Here is a 24257-nt window from a genome sequence, read left to right as displayed (position 1 = left end):
TCATCAATCAATTTATCAACATCAATATCATTTTCGTTATTTACTCAGATTTATTGTTCCAACTATCGAAGTCCAGTGTTTCATTTGCATCATGAAATGTCATTTTTCTTTTTCCATGTAATTCCAATTTTGCATTTGCTCCAACATTTACAATCATTTACTTGTCATTAACTCAAGGTTTGGTAAATGAGAAATAATGAAAAAAACATTTTTCCAATTATCTCGATATTTCATTCCAAATTTTTCATGAAAAATTTCAACTTTTCTTGCACTTTTGTGCTTCCTCACACCTGGTTATGGCTCAATGGATTCAACAGTAAAAATGTAAACTTGTAAATTGAAGTTCAATTTACACAAAATGAAGAAACAAAAAACTGCTTCGAAATTAAATTTTGTTCACTTTCATGTTCTAATGCAAACAAAGTGCATTCATTTGGTTTTACCCAATGCAAAGTCAGGAATAAAATTCAGTTGAATGAATACGAAAGTTGCTCAGAAAAGTAAATAAAGAAGCTTTTCTGTCCAATGGAAAATTCACTTTTTAAAGCGAGAAAAAAATTTCTTTCAAAAGATCAAAAGATTTAGTCGAATAGACAATTAGAATCAATTGAACTTTGATTACAATTTCAGGTAACCAAAAGATCCAACGAAATTTGCATGAAAATCAATTTCCAAATTGGTCAGGCTCGAAGAAACTGGACAGTTTCGAATAAAATATTATCCAAAATGTTCGCTTTTATTAATCATGATTTCGATATAAAATTGTTGGAAGAGAAAAGAGAATTTTTTTATTCTTTTCTCATTTCAATGTTCGTTATCAGCAAACTCAATCAAATGGAATAAATGTTTGAAGGAAACTGAATCGAAACAAGTTGGACCTTTGCTGATGTTTTGAAACATTGCTTGTAATGATTTTTTCTGTGGATTAAGTGAAAACCAATTTTCTCATTGAATTTCGCCTGAAGCAGGAAAATGATAATACAAATGAAATTTCAGTTCTTTTTGTTCTTTTGATTGGTTATCAAACTGTTTGAATCGAAAAATGCAATTGAAAATGATTTCCTTTTCTCATCTTCTCTCCACTTTTTGGTTGGAGACAATTCTGAATGGAAATGATAAGTAGCTTCATCAGGCTTGTTTTTAATGAGAATGAAAATTATTCATTGAAATTCTTTGCCATCAAATTCGTCTTGAAACATGAAGAACAAAATGTTTTTTTTGTTCTCATTTTCTTACCATTTCTCATTCATTAACTCGGTAATTGTACAATTATAAATCTTGTGACAATCACTTTCCATGTCTTTGTTGGCTGTTACATGATCCATGATGAGCTTTGTTATCATGCTTCAACTTGTGCAGTTGAAATGTGAATCAAGTTGACTGGATTATCTGAATTGAAGAGAGAAAAGCAACTTTGTTTGCTCAAGTTTGGATTAACAAAGCTTTTCAATGTAAAACGATTAGCAAATGTGTTTACCATTTAACCTATTTTTTTATTCAATTATTCAGTGATGGGATTGATTCAGTTTAACCAATTTGCCAGTTTAACTGGAAATTGTCTTTATGCTGATCAAGTGTGAATCCATTTTAAGCGCTTTACAATTGAAGCATAAGTTTTACATTAAAAATCAACTTGCTTTATCAATAATCAAAAGGTTTGAGGAAAAGTTTTTTGCAACAACAATTTAGATTGGAAAGTAATGTTTGAAGAGAGTTTGGTTAATTTTATTAGGAAAACGTATTGATTCTCCTTTGAAACATTACACTTAGTTTGTAACTAAATTGAATTGATTCTCATAAATATTTCAATTTTATATCAGTTCGAGTTGACTTGCTACTCTCAAAGGTATCCAAGTTCAACTCATGGTTCATCTTGTATCGTTTAAATGACAGCCTTAGTGTATTGACCAAAATGTTGCAACAAAACTGTCAAGATTGTGATATTTTTGCAATTCTTCATGACTGATGAGCAAATATTTTTTTGTAAAGGATTCTTGATTTGGGTCTGAAAGCAATTTGTTGGAAGATTTAGTTTTGGATAAAATCATGTTGAAACTCTTAAATCTAAGATGAAATCTTCCTGAAAATTGGGATTATTGACGATTAATAATGCAGTAAAAAGGTGACACTTAAGCAACTTTCGTTGGTGCTGCGTACTTCAATTGCAACTTTCATTGGTTCTTTTTTGCGTTTTGCGTTTTGAAAACTTGATCTGGTATCAATGTGAAGAAAGTTGATTCAATTGTTTTCTTACTCGTTTAGTGACACTAACTGTTCACACGGTTTTCATGATAATGATCAGATCCTAAATGTTGATTTGGTCCTGATAAACGTTTCTATTCAAGTTGAGTTTCCGATTAAAATGGACATTTATCATTAATCAATCAAAAGGTTTGAAAAATGTTGATCATAATTTGGTTCATTACAGTTTTTGTTGTACAGAAATGAGGAAAAAGTGATTTTCCCTTTTATACTCAGTAATCAGTGTGATGAAAAATAATTATCTCGAGGATAAAAGTTGACGGTAAAAGAAAGATGTTGTTCTTCCCAACCAATGAATTGAATTAATAACGAAATTATTTTTTCGTTGGATAACATTCATTTCTGGTTAATTAGTTTTAGTCTGTTGAAAAGGTAACAAGAAAAAGAGAGAGAGAGAGAAAAAGAAACTGAAAACCAGCGACAAAACCTATTCACAGAATTTTGATTTAACCAACAAAACCGAGTTTATCATTGATTTATTTTACCTTCATTGTCAGTGTTTACTCTTAGTTAGAGTTTTTACTCATGAAAAATGCTGACGTTTACATATTTGATATTTGATTTCTTTTTCAGATTCAATTGAATTAGAAAGTGTTGAAAGGTTGACAAAGAAGGAAAGGAAGAAAGAAATTCTTGAACAAAATGAGAATCAAAAAGGAGAAATATTTCAACTTTGAAATGAACAACATTTCGACATTGATTTAAATGTTTACCCAATAGAAAAGGGAAAATAAAGTTTCCACTAAAAGTCAACATTTTGTCAGCAAATCAGATAAATCTTTAACTGTGCAAAGATTAATGATAAATCCTTTAGGTTTCCCTCATTTCGTTACCTTCATTTCAAACCTTTTCTTCGCAGTTGAAGTAAAATTTCATCTTCTGCTCATCATTTTCATTCTTGCTGTTCCATTGTCTAGAATCATTCTATTTTTCCATGAATTTTTTCTCACTTTAAATTTCCATCTTTATAAGCTTTACTTTGATAAGAAACAATCATTTTACCTGGAAACTTGTTAGACGCTTGTAATGACAGAATGATGAAGATAAACTTTTGAAAAATGTAAATAAAGTTAAATATTAATTATGTAAACCTGAAGTGAATATTAATGAATATCATTTAAGGTAAGGTTTGAAAGTGAAGTAAATATCATGGAAAAAAACAATGAAATGTAACATGGAAAAGTTATCATGAAAATAAGTAAAAGGTTGTCTTAATTGGATGAAACATGCGACATCATTTATTTGATGCAATGATGAGCATTGCATGATGTATTTAAAGTAGTGGGTAAAGGTGAAAATGAATTTTGGTTTGGAGAAACTTGCGACTTGAGAATCAAATTGATTATCGAAACTTTTGTTTGTCACAATAATAATGCAAAAGTAATTTAATGATTTACATTCAAGTAGAAATACGAATCGTATTTGCGATGAAAGAGTCAAAAATTCCTAGTGATGCTCAAAGTGAATCGGAAGGAATCATGTTGACACTATTTAGATCGAGACAGTTGTAATCGAATTGACATTGACTGGTTTTGCCATTTCTGAAACCTTTGCCAAACTCAAATTTTAAAGATGAAATCTTCTGAATTGTGATTTATAAGTCAACTTTGAACTCTTTTAACCAATGATTTGCGTTGAAAGAGTCAGCGTTGAAATGCTTGACAAGATTCCTTGTCGTTTTTCATCGATGCAGTCAATGATTCAATAAACTGTTAGTTAAACATCTTTCATTATTGTGACTGGAGTGGAAGGATCGGCGAGAATGGAACTGATTATTGAAGAGCCACCTGAGTTGGACCCTCTTGTTGGACTGATTCCATCAAGGGTAGACCTAGTGAAGTGGAGAGTTTAAAGTTGCAATACAAAGTGATTTAGATCAGGTCTATGATTTATATACAGATTGGTGAGGGAACATAGAGAATGACATTGGACCTTTAGATGGTCAGAAAAAGTCATCTTATCATGTTTCCCCTTTGAGGTCAAGGCAAGTTCAATTTGAAAAAGGAGTGAGAAAGATGTGTGATAGAGTGTGATCAACAAAGATAAACTAGTTTCGAAATTTCGTCACATTTATAATGGAAAATTTTCAGCTAATTAATCAAACAAGTTCATCTCCTTTCAAGATTTTGCCATTCTGTTCCATGACATAACTTACGCTATGGTTACAGTTCAGTTCATTATCGGTTCAAACTACTGTACCTCGAAATAGGCAAAGTTGTTTTAGTTATCGGATTCATTTTAAATCCTAATGCTTCAAACAACTTCTATGACAAGAACGACTCTTTTGACTTGATGAAACTTACAATCTTTTTCATTTCATAGACTCATTTATTTGACCAAACCAAAAGGTATAGAATGTTATGTCTTTGTAAATCACTATCAGCATTTAATTGATGATCAAAACATTTTCATTTCATTCCATTGTCTAATTGAAATTGCATTTCGTCTAATTAATAATAAACCCAAGACTACTTTCAAATGGCCTTTTTATTCTCGATTTTAATCTACAACGAAAACAATTTTGCATACTCATTCAAATATCATTCACCAGCAACTCAATTTGCATGCCAACAATTGTCGACCTTTCAAGATCATTTTTTGTCTTCTACACTTTTCTCCCATTCAACTGTGAAAATTTAATTATCCTTTTATTCAGCTTTTTTTTTCTTTGCATAATATTATATTAACTTTACATTCTTTGACATGAATTGAGTTTCCATCCAATCTCACTATCAAGTACATATTTTCATTAAGAATTTCATTTTTCTCACATTTCCACTCATCCAGTGCTTCTTCAAATGCAAATCCTTTTCCCTCATTTTGCATATCAAACAACAATGGCGAAACAACAACAACATAATAATGTGATAATGCCGTGTTCAAGAAACGCAATCAATAGAAGAGACTTAAGAGCATGAAAAAATATGATGAACAAAGAAGAAGCTAACAGATAAAAGATCCGAATAACAATAAAGAAAAATGTTAATATCAAATGGTTGAGTTCAATTGAATACTCAATTGGAAAATGATACTTTTACATTCAACAATAAACAGAAAGTTCAACAATAAAAGCGACAATAAAATGTTGAAATCGTTTGAATCGTTAAGCTTCGAAAGACTTGGAATAATGTTCAATTGAATTTTTTCTGTTATGAAAACAAGACAATTAATTGATTCGTTTTAAACTTCATTTACTTGTGTAATGGTGAAAAGTCTGATGACAAGAATTTCCAGAGTAAACAAGAAATTCTAGATTCTAAATTTTCTTTTTTTCTTCTTTCAGCATTTACTTTCACTCATAACATTATCATGGTATTATCATGATATTTATTTTTAATAAGCATAAAATTCAAAGCACATAGAGGAAGGGAAAAAAATTGAGTTGGAAAAACACTTTTTTGTTCTCTTTGTTTTACTTCTTTAAACATGATGGTATTACAGACTCACTGGGAGGTGAAAAACTCCCAGCAATTGGAATCCATTACAAAACTCTGTGAGATAAGTTGAAATTTAGAAGGAAAAACAGGAGTAAATGTTAATGTTTATGTGTTTTCATTTCAATTCTCATTACAATAATCATCCATTTCTCATGCAAACCAGCATTTCACCATTTAGAGTTGAACAAGTTGCGCCTTTTACGTTTCCATTTCAACTCTATTTTTCACGAAATTGTTTTTGTTCAATCTTTCGAATTTTCAATGTTCTCTTCCCTTTCTTGTTCATTTTCAATAAAAGATGAGCTGAAAAGAAAAATAGACTTTTGTTTTCGCCTTGAATTTTAAAAGCGCTTATCTGTTTGTGAGTTTCCATGTCATGAACTGAAGAAAGTTTGCAAATTTCAAAGTCGACTTTCTGTCAAAACCAGTTTTTTGGTGGAAATTTTTTCTCTTCTTTTTTGTGTCAATTTTATCTCAATGGCTTTGTTGCAAAGTTGTTCAATTTTGACTCAAGTTTACCCTGGATAATCATGATGATGATGGAAAATCGTTTGAAAAGTTGAAAAAAATTTCTTTTCCTTTTCAAATTTCATTTTCTCATCTTTTCTTACAAAATCACTTGAATTTTGTTCAATTTATTGTTGAAACTTTCTTGCTGTTGCTCTGTCAAATTATCAGTTTCATCTTCAATTTTATTTTCTCTCTCTCTCTTCTCTGTTTACAGTTTTCAAGGTTTTTCTCTCATAATTATATGCTCAACGTCATGGTTAATTATCACATGATGACAGAAGATTTGAAACAATTTTCTGATCGAAGTGATGAAAGGTAAATGGAAAGAGTTGAAAGGTGAACAAAACATTTAAACTGAGAAGGCAAAGAGAGAAGACAAAATGTTGATGAAAAGGAAGGAAAATGACAGAATAATATGAGAATAGAAAAGGAACAAATCTTGAGACGAATAAAGTTTCAACAATTTCATCATGAAAATGAATTAACTCGACGCATGTTCAATATACCGTCATCATCATTATCATCATTGTCGTCATTCTCATCATGATTGAAAGTCGAAAGAGAAGCGAAAGAGTTTACTCTTTTTTTCTTTTTATCGACCTGCTTCTTATACAACATGATAGTCATAATGAGAAAGAGAGGAATGAGCCTTACAAAGAGTAAGAGCTCACCAAATGGAAAGAGAAGAAAGATTGAGAAAGTTTCAGTGAGCAAGTCACTCTCATCTCTCTCTCTTTCCTTATCCATCTGACTGGTTAAACTCATAACAGAAACATGAATCACATGAAGAGAATCTTTAACCAAGAAAAAAAGGTTTTTCCATTGACTTTTACTGTTTACCTCATTCTACTCTCTTTTTACTCTTCATCACCAGTACCATCATCATAATCATCATCATCATCATCAGATTGAGTCTCATCTTGTTACGGGTTTCATTAGTGAAGTAAAAGGAAACATTTGCGAAATGATTTCAACTGCAATCCACTGATTTAACCTTAAAACTGTGATTTTCATTTCTTTGTTCAGTCTATCCATGTCAGTCCATGTGTCGACCATACAACGACCCGATCAAGTGAGATTAACTGCCTTAACAGTGTTGCAATGATGTGAGATTTTAATTTAAAATCAAATCATTTGCTCGTCATAACCCAAAAGCAAAGGTTGATTCCAATGGGAAGGCCTTTGCCTTGTCTGCATCAACTCGGGTCTGTAACTAGCCAAGTCTACAGTCATTTTTCATGGACAAAATTTCGTCTCATTAAACTTGTTAAACAGTAAAAGGTTTTACTAATTGTTAGCCAATGTCTCTTATTGCCATCATTTTTTACCTTGTTTCAAAACGTAATCTCACCGAGAAATTCATTGCACCATGAGGATGGAAAAAGGTAAACAAACACTTGACATTACCATTTGTTGTTGTAAAGATGATTATTATTGGTGAACATAAACAGGGCTGAAAATAATAGCAACAATAATCTGTTATAAATCGCAGACTCGCAAAGGAATTAAAGTGAACCATTATGAGGAATCTCAAGTGGATTGGTTGGATTAAAAGATGTTTATATTGATTCACATGTTTCTCTATTGGGTCCAATCGTTTTTCATTGAAAAACCAATATTTTCCAAATCAAGTGATTCACAATCAGAGTCAACCTCTGATCATTCACCATCCTTACAGGCAAAATTGGAATCAAAAGTTTACCGTAAATCTAAATCTGCTAAATTGCCTTTTAATATGAAAAATTTTGATGCCGATTCGGATCATGAATCGACCAACTCATCAAATGGTAAAACATTAACCTCATCAAGCCAACAACCTGGAGTGTCAACAGTGATAACAACCACACGACCAATAGGTTCACCAACAGTCACATCCAATGCACGTTCATCTTCATCTTCAAGTGTCAACTCGGGTCCAAACGAGTCAGTCCACAGCAACAGTACCAACAGTATAAACAGCAATTCATCAAGCAACTCACCGACAACCGGTTTAACAGGAGCCATTGGTATGGCCCAATCAAGTGCAAGTTCATTTGCCTGTAAACAGCGTCGTCAGCGTTTAACCACAACACGATCTCAATCAGCTTCAATTGCAATGACAACCTCACATCCAATTCATCATCATCACGTTCATCGATCATCTTATCCCTCAGAGTTGAGACCTATCGGTGGTATCAGGTTAGCCTCAAGGTTTACGAGGAATCGATCCTCGTCAAGGTAACACCCAAAGATAAATTAAGCAAAAAATAGTAATCAATTGTCATCTTTTTCTCTCTCTCTTTTCTTTCCATTCACAATTCGTCTCCAATTTTTACCTTTCATTTTCCTGTCGACTCATTTTCTTTCTTCTGTCAACATCAATCTCCTCTCCTCATCTTCATCAATATCATCATTTATTTTTTTTACCTGGTTTTTTATTTTTCCTTTTTTTCCATTTTCTTTTTTTTCTGCCTTTTTCCCATTTCTATCCATTCTTTTCCTCTTCCTATTTCTCTTCAATGAACATCAACAATGGTTCCTTACCATTCTCATGTCTGTGTAATATCACAACAAATTATCATTCACTCACCAACAATCAATCATCTTGAACCCGGTAGGTTATGGTTAATTGATTTTAACTACAATTAACCATTTTCACTCTTCACTTTCACTTTAAGCTTTTTTTGCTCTTTTTTAATCTTCCATTTACTGAAAAACATTTAGTAACTCTATGATGATGGCAAATGTTTATGATGTTTATAACGATGATTATGATGATTAACCTGATCATCAATTTTGTTCATGTTCAACTGATTACAGTCAAATCTCTTGAGCTTTGACTTTGACTTGACTTGAAACAATATCTTTGACCTGGACTGGGTTAAACCAATTATGTTTGATATGCAATTTCCAAGTGTCCAAATTGAAATGTAAAGTTGACCAAATTGACACGATTCATGCAGACAACTTTCACCTCATTTTTGTCCATTTACTGGCCATTGATTATTAAATGATGATCAAGTTGAAACGATTGAACCTCAAAATGCAATCAAAAGCAATTTCACATCATTTATTCCCATTGGTTTCTTTTGTCAACTTGTTTACACAGCAAAATCAACCTTTCAAGCTGTTTCATCAATAATAATGTAAACCAGGTTCAAGACTGGGGAACAAGATTAACTCATTTTTACCTTTAAACGATTTAAAATGAAAAGTTGATCAAAAAGGTTAATCCTATTGATTTGTATTGACATTAAAGGTTTAACATCAACTTACCATTTAACATTTTGATAATTTCAACAGATTAGGGTTAAAGCTTTAAGCTTTAGTTTTTGTATTTTGACAGACACTTTTAGATGCACTTTTCACACCTTTTGATTAATTTTTGTTCATCAACACTTCAATTAATCAACATTATTAGTAGATGATTAATGTTAACAATAAATTGGTTTGCTTTGTTCGATTAAACCATTTATCAATAAATCAAGTTTCAGGTTTAATCGAAACATTTCAACTCTAATCAATTGGAAAATTGATTCAAATTGAATCATCATTTTGCTTCATTACATTTAATACTTGCAATCAGAAGCAATAATAAGTTTCATATGTTACTTAATATGTTAAAATATACACATTTTAAGCATTCAATTGAACCATTTGGGTTCTTGGGTTATTATTACAGTTGGTGTTTGCTCAGGTAATGAAAACCTTGAGTTACACTTTTATCAACATTTGTACAATTAATATTGTCTTTTTTATGTATTCAATGAAACAATAAAATCAATTAATTTTACCAAGTTAATGACAACATTAATTGATTTTAATGCTTTACAATAGTTGAAGGTAATCAAGAGTTGATTAGTTTGTCAGTGTATTGATGAAGAGTATAACAAACAAGACTACATTAAACTAGCTCAATACCTTGTTTAAATTAATCAACAGCAGCGTAATTGTTTTCCATGTTTTCCATGTTTTCCATGTTTTCCATGTTTTCTTTCCTTCTGATGAGCTTTTTTCACCAAATAACCAACAGTTATCAAAGTTATTACAACTATTATGTTAAATTGTTTTTGTGTGTTTGCCTTTCATTTGTTTAATGCACCAACACTCCGAGAAATGATATGTACATTGATTAAGATAAATGAAAAGGAATGAAGGCAAACACTGGTAAAAAAACAAGTCACAATTAATGTTGTTCATTTAACAATAAATGGTTAAAACTGGAGAGACTGTTGTAATTGTAAATTTTTGATCCAAACCAATAATGTAAATTGTAAATTAATGTTTAAAGTACATTAATTGACCCAGAAAAAGTGAAGAGAGTTGGTAGTTGAAGAGTGAGATTAATAATGAAAAAGTTGATGATGAATCCTTTTGCTTTTAACCAGAAGCTTGTTCAAGAGTTGTACCAGTTTTGTTTACTTGGATAGTTGATTGATTGTTGAAAATAAACATTCTTCAGGTTAGAATGGTTATTAACAACTCTTGTATTACATCTTATAAAACATCAAGAGCAGGTTATTAGGCAAGTTTAAACTACATTTGCTTTCCATTGCAACTTTTTACTCTTGGTTTTGTTTTCGTTGCGCCATTTCTTTCAAGCCATTTCATCGCGATAATGATAATTATTATTCTCAATGGTAAATTGCATGCCAAATTCAGGATAACAGCCATTTTTTCACTTGTTTTCTTCTTCTTGGCCATCTTCTCATCTTTTACCAGCTCTTCTTTAATTAACTCTTCTCAAAGTCTATCATAACAACTGGGAAAAGAGTCAAAATCGGAGTTGCTTTGCAGAAAATATAATCTTTAAAACTTGAAAAATGAATTGCATTGATTCCTAATCTTGTTCATTCAACTTGTTTAATCTCTTTTGTTTTCCTTTTCACCTTTTCCATTCAATCTTTCCATGTTACTCTCAATGTCTTTAAAGTTGCCATCTTTCCTCTTCTTGGATTGCTTGTGTTTCTTTATTGTCATCTCTTGTCTAATAAACCTGTGGTATCATCTTGATGGTCATTTATCTCATTCTTTGATTTCTTCTTCTTCTTCATCTTATTTCCAGCTTTATCATTTTCCACTTTTCTTGATACTTTTCTAGTTTTCCTTTGACCATCATCATCATCATTACAAGACCATTAATCAAGGTAAAAATCGATGTGACAGTTTTACTGTTAGAGAAGAGAGAGGGAAAGAAAATGAAATTAATAATGATGATATAAAAAAGATGAAGAAAGTTACATTTTATATGATAAAGATGATGCATGTAGTACAACATTGGTTTCATTGTCTTCAATATCACTTCATCTTAAAATATTTTTCCCTGCTTATCTTTACTTTTGTAGCAATCCTTTGCTTGTTATTTTAGCATCAATCAAAAGGTGAAAAAGCATCCTTCAATTCATCTTGTTGCCTCTTTGCCATCTCCTCCAACTCTTCATTACACTTTTGCTTTCCTTTGTGAAGAAGCAGGCAGAAGAAAAAAAAACAGAAACAGTGAAAAAAAAGTTGAGCTTGTATATAAACTATGATTATTATGTTGAATCAATTTTGTATATTGAATAACAGGAAGAGACACTGTAAGGTGAACCTGATTAGATGATAATTTTCAATTTAGAGATGAGTAAAAAAAAGAATCGGATGGAACCTGGGAAAAAAAGAAGAAAACGAATCAGTATAACAATTTTAGTCAACATTTACATAAAAACGAAACGATTTGAATGTGTAATGTTAAAGTCAATGATATTTACCATTCAATGAAAACTCTATTCATGTTAAACCATCAAGTGATAGAAACATGAAATTTGAATTGTATCAAAATCAGTCCATCATCCATTGAAACATTTATCATTATCTACTGCGTAAAACATGAGAAGAAAGAGCAAAGAGAAAAAATTTAGAGAGATTTGCATGAGAACAATTAATTATGAAGTGAAGTTGCTATTGAACAGGCAATACTTTATAAATATTGATATTACTGGTTTGATGTTTCAACTGCAATTGAAGATGAATCTTCAAATAATAAGGATTCATACCTATTTCATTATCAAGGCAAAGTTATTTGGTGAATAAGCAACTGGTTGTTGATTTTTGCTCCTTTCATTTTTGATCTGGATTCGTTTCCAATTTTTTTAGAAAAAAAACTCATTTTTCAACAATCTCTTTGTTCAACCAGCTTGAGCCTTTCCAGTGTTACAAATTGCTTTGGATGTGAAATTTGTTGGCTGACAGAATGTCTATTGACTCAGCAAGAATGTTGACAATTTTTTTTTAATTTTCATGGGCAGCAAATGTCACCATTTCCACCAATCTTGTGTTGCCATCAATATAAAACCATTATTTGCCTAATTTAATCAATTTATATTTCCATTCAACAAATTAGCATGCTGATTCGTTTTTGTTGACAACTGGTTTAGTTACATGAAACAGGGGAAAAAGTATCAACTTGTTGACTTTTAGCTGTTTACGTTTACTCAACGTTTAAACAATTGATTGAATGATCTTTTTCGCTGGTAAAATTTTGTTCTACTCCAGAAAACTTGACTTTTTGCTTTACTACTTTCCAACAAATTCCTATTTATCTGCTACTCCAGAGTTGAAAGTAATTATATTTCATCATTGTGTGTGTTCATCTTGTCTTTCATTTATGGATGGATATTATCTTATAAATGGTTGTAAGTTAACTTCGCTTGATTGCAAACAATTGAGCAGAATTGAATGGTAACATCATGATTAACATGAGCAACAGCAGAAATAAACAACACAAAAAAACTCCAACAAAACAGAGGACAACAGAAGAGGTAAAGAATGAACCAAGTGATGTAGTAAATTGATGCTGATGATGTTGATAGGTTTCAGTGAAACAGATTTGATTTGTCAAGTAAATTAGAGCTGCAATGTGAAACCTGTGAACGAACGAAGAAGAAAAGAGAGAAAAAATCAAAATCAATTGGATAGTGATGTTTCGTTTTTTGGATAAAATAATACAATTGAAAATCGTATTAAAGTCAGGGTTCATCTAATATCAACAGAGGCTTATACAAAAACCATTATAGATTGGATCAATTGTAAGTTAAATGGAAGATGAAACTTACTTTGGAAAAATAAAAGGAGAGAGAAAAGAAGAGAAGATAAAATTGGGAGAAGTAGAGAAAGGCTGAATAAAGTAAGATGAGGAATAGTCATTGAAAAAGTAATTTCAATGTTAGGTTAGATAATAAAGGTTTTTACAGGTAACCTGAATAAGATGATAATAAATGATCATAAGAATCTCCCTCTTTGCTCTTTTTCATCTTCTCTCTCTTTACCCTCTACTTTTACCCAGGCAAAAAGTTAATGAGAATGGACAAGAAGTGATTATTAACGTAATGGAAGATGAAGAATGAAAGGGTAAAACTTGAATGGTAATTCGGTGAGCCAAGCAAAGGAAACGGAAATGTACAGACAATCAAAATGAATCCACAAGCCAAAAATAGCAATTATAAAGCAAGTAAATGATTATGAACATGTGAAGATGATGAAGAGTCCAATTTTACCTGGAAAAAAAGAGAGAAAGAGAAAAATTAGACTAATTTTCTAATTGCAACAAAAAGTGATAAATAATCATTTTCAAATTAAACGGTAAAACTAAATTTACAAATAATATACTTATTCAATATCAATGATTAACTCGTCAAGAGTAGGAACAATTGGATTCACTTAAACCAACAATTGCATTGATAAATAAGTAAAATTAGCATAATTGTTGAATGAATAATCTATTAAATGAGAGTCAGCAAGAAGAATAGGTAAGATTAGAGACTAACAAGAGTATGAATCAGATTGGAACTATTAATAGTGATGAGCTCATTTGAATTTTTGCTTTTCTTCCTCTTCTTTGTTTCTTTTTCAACTCTAGACGATAAATTATTCTGATAAGTTGAAGATGAAGCTAGAAAGAGAGAGAGAGAAAAAAGAAGAAAAGTTGCAAAAATTAATTGTAAATTAAGATTAGAGCAAGTTAATTGGGGCTTAATGAAAAAAAGCAAGAGACGATTGAAATTCAATCGGCAATCTTGCAATAATTCAAATAATCCAATTGACTATCGTAAGAAATATTTTAACCTGGCAAAGACAAAAATCAATACAAGATTACCAATTTGTTTAATCCAATAGTTGAATCCAATGAGGCCAATAAGTCAGTGTTAAGTGAAACTGTCAGTAGCCATTTGTATCAATACGAAACAAATAATTTAAACGTATAGATGATGGTTAAAGGTGTCTCACCATGATTGGAGGGAAAAAAAGGTGAACCAAGAATTGGAAAAGCTGTAAATAGAAAAATAGAAAGAAAAAGAAAAAAGATCAGAAAAGTAGAGAAAAAAGAAGATGATAAGCATGGTGTAATTGTAATTAGTGTTTAATGGAATAAATTACTCAACTTTATACTCACCTAAATAAGAACTGAGGCAAAAAGGATAACTTTAACTGAGATTAAGTAGAGTCCTTCTTTGTGTAGTTCAACATGATAGAGGAAATAACATTGGTCGATGAATGATTTTGATCTTGTTTCACCTTATTTTTGTTGAGCTTCTTCTTTTTCCTCCTTTCCATTTGAGTGTATTTTTTAGCTTGGAATCATCTTCAAACTTTATCTTGCATCAAATCCAACAAAAGAGTAAAAAAAATCCTTGAATATTGTGTCAATTCATTTCTGTTAGATGCTTGGTTGAGCTTGAAGAAAGTTTCAACTTGTCAAATATTGAGAGAGAGAGAGTTTATTATTTTGTTTAAGCTTCGATCCAATCTTGTATTGTAGATAAAAGATGGAATGGAATCAGGCAACGTGAAAAGAAAGGTAAACAGGAATGTTGAAAATAATGGTACAGTTATAACAAGGTCAATGTAATAACCTGGAGAAAAAAAGAGAACAGAGAAAATAAAAGTTAAATTCAATATATTTAAATGTAAACAGAAATAAGGATTCAGCAATATGCTTCAATGATGAAATGACCCTTTAACCACAATAAAGATCATTTGCTTTCTTTTTTCCAGCAAACAAGCTTGAAAAGAGGAAAAAAAGTATTGATCAACTAAGGAAAAATACGACAAAACTGAAGAAAAATCTGTAAACAAACCTCAGAATTTAAACGATGTAACAGTCAATTTTCGATATAAATTGTATCGAGCCTAATCCATGCATTCCTTTTTCTTTCTTGAATTTTCATCTTCCTTTTTATCGATGCTGTTGAGTTTTCACTATTTGTCTTTTTTTTCACTGAAAAAGTCTCGATGTTCTCCTGCTTTTTTGTGCTTGAAAGATTTCTCGGTAAAAATAAACTATTGCTGTGAAAAGTTGCTCAGACAAGATAAGATTTTCTTCATTCTTTATGAAAATTTGCCGCCAAATTTTACATCCTTGCCTCATTTCCATCCATTGGTATAGTTATTTCACTCTCAGGGAAATGGCTAATGGTATACAATTTCCTGGAGATGAAGAAAATGAGAAGATTAGAAAATAAAAAAACATAAATATAAACATTTTGAAAATTCATTTCAAGATAATAATAACTCTAAATCAAATATCTGTAGGGTTATGTTGTCTCTCATCAGTTATTTCAACTTGAACCAGATTAGAGCTTTGTTTTACGAATATCAAGATTATGGTAAAGATGCTTTTAAGAAAGCAAGTTGAATAAAATGGAAACTCAATTACAATTGATGAAATTAAATTAAATTGAAAAGTGGAACATTGAGTTTGACCATTGATTTCAACTTGAGCTTTCCTTATGTTTTCTGTTCCAAGTTGCTACTGGAAGAGTGGAATGATATTTGGTTTGTTTAAATTGAAAGCAAAAAACCAATCAAATCAGATGTATCTGATTTCATTTGAGTTTTATAATTGGTTTCAAATTTCATTTTCAAAATGTTGAAACAAGAAGAAGTTGGATGTTTTGAAGCCTTGAAGAAACTCTTGTGTACCTTTGAATTTCACATGATACCAATTGATTCTGTAAGAGAGAGAGAAAAATTATCAAAGTTAGTGAGGCAAAACAAAGTAATCAAGATATGATGGATAAATCAAGGATGAATGGAGTGAAAATTACAATATGATGATTTGTTCATTTCACCAGCAACCATTTGTAAGGAGAAAAGCAAAATGTAAAAAGACTGAGGATAAAGGCTATGCGTGATTCTTGAAATTCATGCTTATTTACCTTATTGCTACCTATTATAAAACAAATTAAATATTAATTACTTGGAAAGCAAATTTTGATGATTGTGTTGTTTTTTTTTCTGCATCTTTTGAATCACCCGTTTTGCTGCCTTTCTCCCTCCAAATTTGCATCAATAATTCAACTTGAATCAATCAAAATGACATTACCAATCTCATGCTGTTTTTCAATCATGGAATTAAAATTTTCTCCTTGAATCGATGTTCTTTCTTTGCCACTTTTACGCATAATCAATGTAAATGTTTGCCAGGGAATGAAAATTTCTCCTTTTCTCTTAATTTGCTGATGGACCAAAGATTAATTGTGAAAAGAAAAACTGGAAAAAGAAAATGATAGGAAAATCAATAAAAAAATTGAAAAGGCAAACGTAGTTGATATTGAATTGACACTGAAGATACTTACAGTTGGTTGCATGGTTAATTTTAATCATGAAAAATAAAACAGATAGATGAATCAATCAATAGATTTGAGCTGATTTGAAGGTTGCCTCAATAAACAGCAAAAGAGTCATTACAATGAGATCTTAGGAATGTAAAGTAACGACAAGTAACCATTGGAATTATTGCTGAATCCATGAGACTGTCTTCTTCTCCTTCAGATTAAACAACCCAATTATTGGTAGATAATCGTATCAGTAAACATGAATGAAGATAGTTGAAATATTGTATGAATTAGTATAGATTGATTCGGAAGGTTGGACAGCTCTGAAAGAGATATTAAGTAATTCAGTTTAGTCTTTGTTCCACCACTACCTTCTGTATCTTTTTCATGATAGTCATTTTCAATTATGATCATGTTAATATTGCCATCTCTCATTGAAACCAGTCTTTGATGTACCATATTGAGTCAAAAAAGGAGAGAAAACAAGTGAAACAAAAGGCCAAACGAATGGGTAGAGGCTGCAATAATCTTTACCAATCAAGATTAAATTGATACAAGTTGATTTGCTTTTATCAGTTTCCATTGTCTTACAGGATAGAATAGAAGTTGCAACAAATATGTGGAATGACTGTGGATAAAATAAAAAAACAGAGTAAAAGAGAGGTAAACACGATGGAATGAGTACAAAGAACTATCCAAGTTAGGAATAAACATGAGATATAAAGGGATCACAAAACAGCAATCATCAAATTACATTATACACATTGCATTATTGATGAACCAGAAAGAAAAAAAAGAGAAAATCTTTTTCTCTCTTCTGGTTATCTCAATATCTATCAACATATGATCTGGTGTTTAATCAGTAGCAAAGAGCAAAAGAATGTCTGAAAATGTAGAGAAAGCTATTGTCAAACCTCTAACAAACCTCTAATAATGTACATAATTGTCTAGTTAAACATCAAAAATACCAAATTGAATCATTTTTTGTATACAAAATTCGTAAACAAAAAGGCTATTTCACCTAAATATTAGAGAAAAATAGCCAAAACGCTAATCCCACGAAGTGACATTGCTAGAGGTTTGACCAAAGATCAAGATAACCCTACTCTTTGAGTTTGACAGCAATTGTTATTGACCTTTAACTAATTATCGTTGTTCTCTTTGTTCTTTATCTATCTTCACTTGTAATCCAAACGATCAATGATACCATTCCTGTTGATGATTATTTAACCGTTTGGTTGATTGCTGATAACATCCTAACTGGAAAAAATAAAAAATTACTTGCCGTTGTATTGTTGGTCAAATAGCTTTGACGTTGATGATTCCGGTTCACCCAATAAACATCTTGATGCAACCAGTCCAAGCACAGGCCTTGTCCTCCAAAACATGCCTTCTCGTCGTGAATCATTTCTTTATCGATCCGATTCAGAATTTGAGATGTCACCAAAATCAGTGTCTCGTCATTCTTCAATCGGAAGCGGTGAATCGTAAGTAACTTATTATTTAAAATTAACATTGAAAACAACTTAACAAAAGATCTACTCTACCAAGTCATCTGATCCTTTTGTTTACGTTTGTCAGCAACATCTTCTGCTTTTCAATTTCCCTCCCTTTTTTATTTCATTGTTAACGGTTTTTTTCCTTGCTTACTTTATTTACAAAGCATTCTTTAATTTCAATTAATGATTTTAATTAACATTTTTTCATGTGATTTTGTCGTTTTTTGTTCATCTATAGACATGGCGAAGAAGTGATTGTTACACCATTTGCCCAAATACTGGCAAGCCTTCGAAATGTGCGAAATAATTACATCTACCTTACCAATGTTCCGATTTCTGCTTCTAGGTAAGTTAAACAAGTGTTCATGTTTGGTGAATAAATTTTACTGATTTATTTCACAATTTCTGTATTCTCAGTTGTATAGTAAAGATATAATAAGATTTGCATCGTTATTTCATGTGATAAATTTGTGTTGCAAAATCCCAAGTATTTTTACTGGATCAAACAAGATTAGCCTAGTTTATTAATAGAAGATTGAGTTTTTAAGCGATAAAATAATATTTGTACTTAAAATTTAAAGGGTTACAAATGAGCTTTATTGTTCAATTTTTAAGTTTGATATTTATTAACTTTTTTATTGTATCTCTTATCTCTTGAAGGCCTCGGGAAAGTCGACGATCCTCAACTAGCAATTCTGCCAATTTCCCGATACAAGGTAAATCAGCATCTGAGGAGGTTAATGCAAACTTAGCACTGAATACTTTAGAAGAATTGGATTGGTGCTTGGATCAATTGGAAACCATTCAAGCTCACAGATCTGTTGGTGATATGGCTACAAATAAATTTAAAAGAATGCTCAATAAAGAATTGAGTCATTTTTCTGAGTCAAAATCTGGAAGTCAAATTTCAGAATATCTTTTACGAACTTATCTGGGTAAGTAATTTGTTGACAAGCAAGAATTGACGAAAAGACTTTTGATTGAAAAGTTTAAACTATAAATTAAACTTAAACGATAGTTTAGTTACACATTATTGAACATTTTTAAGTGTATCTAACGTTTTATTTCTATCTCTTTTTTTATTATTCCACTTCAACTGTCATCATAAATTTAAATTTTAGATAAACAAGAAGATTTTGATTTACCATATTTAAGAGCTGAAGATGGATCAGTTTCACAATTACAAGCTCATGTATTTGCTTCAGTTGCTTCAGGAGCTACTAATTTCCCCAATATCTGTAGAAATATGCCAACTGGTATCTCATCTGGATCACAACCGCAACAGTCTAGTGGTGGTAGAGCCAAACCAGGTCTTTCGATGTCCCAAATAACGGGTGTTCGTAAAAGCACTCTTTCCCATACCAACAGTTTGTCCAAACTTCCTAAATATGGAGTTGAAACAATCCATGAACCTGAGCTTGCTAAACTTTTCAATGATGTAAATAAATGGGGTTTGGATGTATTTAAGGTTGCTGAATACTCCAACTCACATCCTCTTACAGCAACCATGTATACAATTTTTAGGGTAAGAATGATTGTCTCTCAAGTATTTTTTGATACTTTTGTGTGGATTTTGATTTACACAAGTATACATTCCTACTTTCATTGTCTAGTGAATCTGAGAAAAGAGAAGAAAAAAAATAGATGAAGAAATGAACAATATAAAAATCACCCATTTGGAAGTAAAGGATACTCGTCATACCTTAGATTAGATAATCTTCTTAATATTATTTTTATTCTCTATTCTCTATTAATCTTCTTTACTTGGAAACAATTTCTAATTCCTCTTTTCCATTTATTCTTTTGTATTTCATTTTCATCTCGACTACTTATTCACGCTTGGAACAATTTTTGATAACTCAGGAAAGGGATCTCCTCAAAACTTTCAAGATATCCTCCAAGAAATTTGTAACTTGTGCAATGACACTAGAAGAGCACTACCTCAATGTACCGTATCATAACAGTACCCACGCTGCTGATGTCACACAATCTGTCCACGTCCTTCTACTAGCGCCAGCCCTTGAGGTAATCAAATCAAATCAAATTGCATAAAATGCAATTTAAACGTTTAAAAATATCTAATTTCAAATTTGCTTCTTTTACAGTCCGTCTTTACTGATTTAGAGATACTCGCAGTACTTTTTTCAGCAGCCATTCACGACATCGACCATCCCGGTGTTACCAATCAATATCTAATCAATACCAGTTCAGAATTGGCTTTAATGTATAATGATGAATCCATATTAGAAAATCATTCGCTCGCAGTTGCCTTTAAGATTCTTCAAGATGAATTATCTGATATATTTGACAAGTTAACTAAAAAACAGCGTCAAACTTTACGTAAAATGACTATTGATATGGTTCTTGCGACAGACATGTCTAAACATTTAAGTCTTTTAGCTGACCTAAAGACAATGGTTGAAACTAAGAAAGTTGCTGGGTCCGGATTTCTGCTTTTAGATAATTACACAGAGCGAATACAAGTTTTACAGAATATCATTCATTGTGCCGATTTAAGTAATCCAACAAAACCTCTTCATTTATATCGTCGTTGGGTTAATATGATCTTTGAAGAGTCTTTCATACAAGGTGATAAAGAAAGAGCTCAAGGTCTTGATATCAGCCCGATGTGTGATCGACATAATACTGTTATTGAAAAGTATCAGGTAAGGTTTTCTTTCTCCTTTCAACTTCGATTACATTTCTGTGTATCCTTAATTGTAATGTAACCATCTATATCTTTTGTTTAATCAACAGGTTAGCTTCATCGATTATATTGTCCATCCATTGTACGAAACATGGGCTGACTTAGTTAACCCAGATGCACAGGAAATCTTGGATGCATTAGAAGAGAACCGAGATTGGTTCCAGAGTCAAATCCCAGCAAGTAGGTTCACTTCAATCATGCGACTCAGAGAGACTTGAAATTAAACTAATTTAATCTCTTTATTTCTTGTCAACAGGTCCTCCATCAGATGACAAATCTGAAAATAAATCGCAAACCAATCAACAATCACAACAGGCACAAGAAAAGCAAGAGAAACAACAGCCTGGTAGTGAGGAAGAAGAAGATAATCGACATTTGGCCGTACAAGCTGAAAAAATAAAGTTTCAGATAACATTGGAGGAACCAGAAGAAGATGATGATGAAATCACAGTTTCAGATGCTAATCACAATCAAACGAAACCAATGATGGCTGATATAGCAGAAGATAACAGTCTAGGAGAATCTGTTGAGAATTAATCACCACCAATGAGATTGGAAATGGATTCCATGTGTACAATTGTTGAAATACAAAAATCAGTCCATTCTCAGTATATACTTTGTTGAGGCTTTCAACAGAAATGTCAAGCCTGATTTGTGATTATGGAAAGTCATGGCAAATTATTTTACTTGAAAAAGGATTGGATTGTATTTTACACAATTTTTTGCAAATTTTGGCCAAATACCGACCATATTCTGGTAAATTTAACCAGAATATTGAACCAATGACAAGTTGGATTCGAATCAAAGCATAGCAAAGATATTTATGTGTTCTCTTGGATACTCTACAAAACAAACTTCATCTACCAATCAACATTCATCTTTTTAAAGAAGCGCCAATTTTAAGTAAACCTTGAAATAGATGTTAACTTTTAAAGATCAATTCAATTCAGAGGAGAAAAGGTTAAAGATTTATAATTTAAATTCTTCAACTTTGACTCTTGTCGAGTAAACTCGTAATTTTGATGTTTAAAAAAATATCTTCATCTTAAAACTATCATCATAATCATCAACCACACTATAATGTAATAATCACCACTCATCGAATGAAGTAAAGCAAGGAAGAAAAAACAAAACCATTAATCCTGGAATGGAGACAATATAAGTTGGAGGAAAATGAAGTAAAGATGGAATTTTAAAGCCTAAGATAAATTGTGAAACACAGCTCTTGGCCAATTTACGACTTTTCATACCAATTGTAATCTAGTCTATCCAACGTTAAAAAACCAACTCCACCACAACCACTTGTGAAACTGATTTTAAATTGTAATACCGACGGTAATTTTGAAACCGTAAAAACCAGTGCCAACAGTTATACTGCCCTTTCTCCTAGTATCCAATTGTATTATCAGCACTCTTATTTCCTTCTCTCTTTTAAATATGAAAAGTTACCTTTTTTCTGGTCATTTTTCTATGTCCGATTCACTTTTATCACCATTGTTTACCATGTTTTACCCGTTCGCCGTTCACTCTTTGTTTTCCTCTTACATTTTAATTACAACTGTTACTAAACCTGTTAACATCTTTAACTGATTCCTTATTCGATAAGCTCCCATCAAACTTGCTTATCATTGTTAATCTTTTTGGGCTTCTAATAGCTAAAGCAAGTTTATAATATAATTCAATCTGGAATCCACTTAACACCATTTTACTGATAGCGTAAATTTTCATCCATTAAAATCAGCATCCGAATCAAATGTTATATGTTACCTGGGAAAAAAAGAAAAATGAAGAGACGAGAATTTATCTACGGAAAAAGCGTGCCAAATTTGCTATTCGAAACTCGGAGTTATCACTGTTACCATAATTATGTTTGACAACTCATTGGAATCGATGAAACGAGTCAATGAATCGGAATAAATTTTATACTAAACAAGAATGAAATGATAACGATTTGATTTGTTGTTTCACTTTTTGACTACAAAGGCGACTTTTGATTGCTTAAATGTTCGTTAAGCATAAATCATGTAAAACAGATGTATATATAAATACAAAAAACAATTATATGCATTTCACGTGTTGTCCTGTTTCTAAATGCTGAAAGGCCTAAAAAGGCCAATTCTGATCTTTACGTATCAAAAATAGTGAAAAAGGTATCAAATAATGTCTAGCAAAGTAAGAGTATGCCATATTGTCAAAGTATTTAAAGAGAATAATAGATTGATCGCCTGAAAATTCAGTGATAATGAGCTATGCTATTTTTTTGTTTGTTTTTGCTAACTATTTTGTCAAATATTCCGTAAAATATTAGAAATTTTTTTCAATGTTATTCTGTTCTAACCGTGACTAAATCTCTTGGATTAAGAGACTTTTAATGATCGTTTTAATGCATTGCTAGGAACCCGACTCCAAGAAAATGGATCATCTGAGCTTAGGGTCTATTGAGTGCATCACCGATCTAAAATAAGCGCGACTAACAATAAGGCAATGAGCATGTGTGTACAATCTGGAAAATCAGTTTATTGCTTGCCTAAAGCTAAAAAACAAATACGCAATGAAATTCATTGAATGAATGTTTATAGCCACGAAAACAATAAAAGCACGCTGCGATATAAATGAAGCGGTTTCTTGTATTTTGATTTTTAAACTTTATTTCATATCTTGCGGCCGCGGCTGCTGCTGCGGCTGCGGCTGCTGCTGCTGCTGCTGCCGAACCCCCTCTACCATACTCACCCTGGGCAGACACACCTTGGCTCTGGCTATCAGTGATAGCGGTGGCGAGAATTAGTAAGCTTAAAGTCATTACAATAAACATTAGACAATGGTAATTTTCATGGCATCTGATTAAACACATTCGGAAAAGGAAATGCTTATGATTTCTTTGTTCAATCTACTGTATTCGTTCTGAAAAGCACGCCTGCAAAGCATATTGTTGTTACAAGTTAGAAGTTTGTTGAAACATGAATAACCATTTACAGAAAACTTTAACATTTAGTTCTTATAAGTCAAAATTAGTTAGCAACTAATTAACGTAGATATTAGATACAATGATCTTTAAATGTCATAGAGATATTTGAACAATTGTGTCTTCATCAAAGTTATTCAAAGATTCTTTTTGTCTGATTTCATATCTACATTATTTGCAATATTGTTGTCTTGTGTTGTTTTTCGTTCGAAATTTAACAAGAATTAGCATGCAAGATTAATTAAAAAATATCTTGTAAGTTTTACGCTATCACTAGGAATCTATTCAGCCTTTTTAATCTCTAGT

The 24257-nt window shown here is 31.4% G+C and overlaps 1 protein-coding gene and 1 long non-coding RNA gene across 9 annotated transcripts in view; one reads left to right on the top strand and one right to left on the bottom strand.

Moving 5' to 3' along the window:
• Positions 1-23056, top strand: part of LOC107363570 (3',5'-cyclic-AMP phosphodiesterase 4C) — a 74703-nt gene extending 51647 nt beyond the window's left edge. For 2 of the 6 annotated variants that reach the window (XM_015930807.3, XM_015930806.3), the window contains 8 exons: positions 18091-18270; positions 18521-18628; positions 18943-19217; positions 19404-19807; positions 20146-20307; positions 20388-20948; positions 21040-21169; positions 21246-23056. In XM_015930807.3, coding sequence (XP_015786293.2) covers positions 18091-18270; positions 18521-18628; positions 18943-19217; positions 19404-19807; positions 20146-20307; positions 20388-20948; positions 21040-21169; positions 21246-21526 — 2101 coding nt within the window. In that variant the 3' untranslated portion in view covers positions 21527-23056. Of the gene's footprint in view, positions 1-6966; positions 8803-18090; positions 18271-18520; positions 18629-18942; positions 19218-19403; positions 19808-20145; positions 20308-20387; positions 20949-21039; positions 21170-21245 lie in introns of those variants that run through there. The other 4 variants (XM_015930804.3, XM_015930805.3, XM_015930808.3 and 1 more) reach the window with 4 other exon arrangements.
• On the bottom strand, positions 9666-18204 carry LOC107363572 (uncharacterized). Of its 3 annotated transcripts, none has more exons than XR_016198944.1 (13): positions 18069-18204; positions 17318-17411; positions 16805-17228; positions 16426-16718; positions 16149-16177; positions 15305-15653; positions 14620-15079; positions 14323-14495; positions 13283-13723; positions 12224-13093; positions 11939-12045; positions 11430-11835; positions 9666-11359 (listed from the first exon to the last, which is right to left on the bottom strand). It is a non-coding gene; the product is annotated as an uncharacterized LOC107363572 (long non-coding RNA). The 3 variants fall into 3 exon arrangements; XR_016198945.1 differs by having other exon boundaries at positions 11939-12042; XR_003082528.2 differs by lacking the exons at positions 17318-17411; positions 18069-18204 and having other exon boundaries at positions 9742-11359; positions 16552-16718; positions 16805-17027.
• Positions 23057-24257: the final 1201 nt, after the last annotated feature.

Source organism: Tetranychus urticae, chromosome 2 (assembly GCF_039701765.1).
Source record: "Tetranychus urticae isolate SD_2017Ah chromosome 2, NJAU_TeUrti_SD_1.0, whole genome shotgun sequence".
Classification (NCBI taxonomy): Eukaryota; Metazoa; Arthropoda; class Arachnida; order Trombidiformes; family Tetranychidae; genus Tetranychus; species Tetranychus urticae.
Note: the sequence above shows the minus strand (reverse complement) of the source record. Positions and strands in the feature narration are given on the sequence as shown.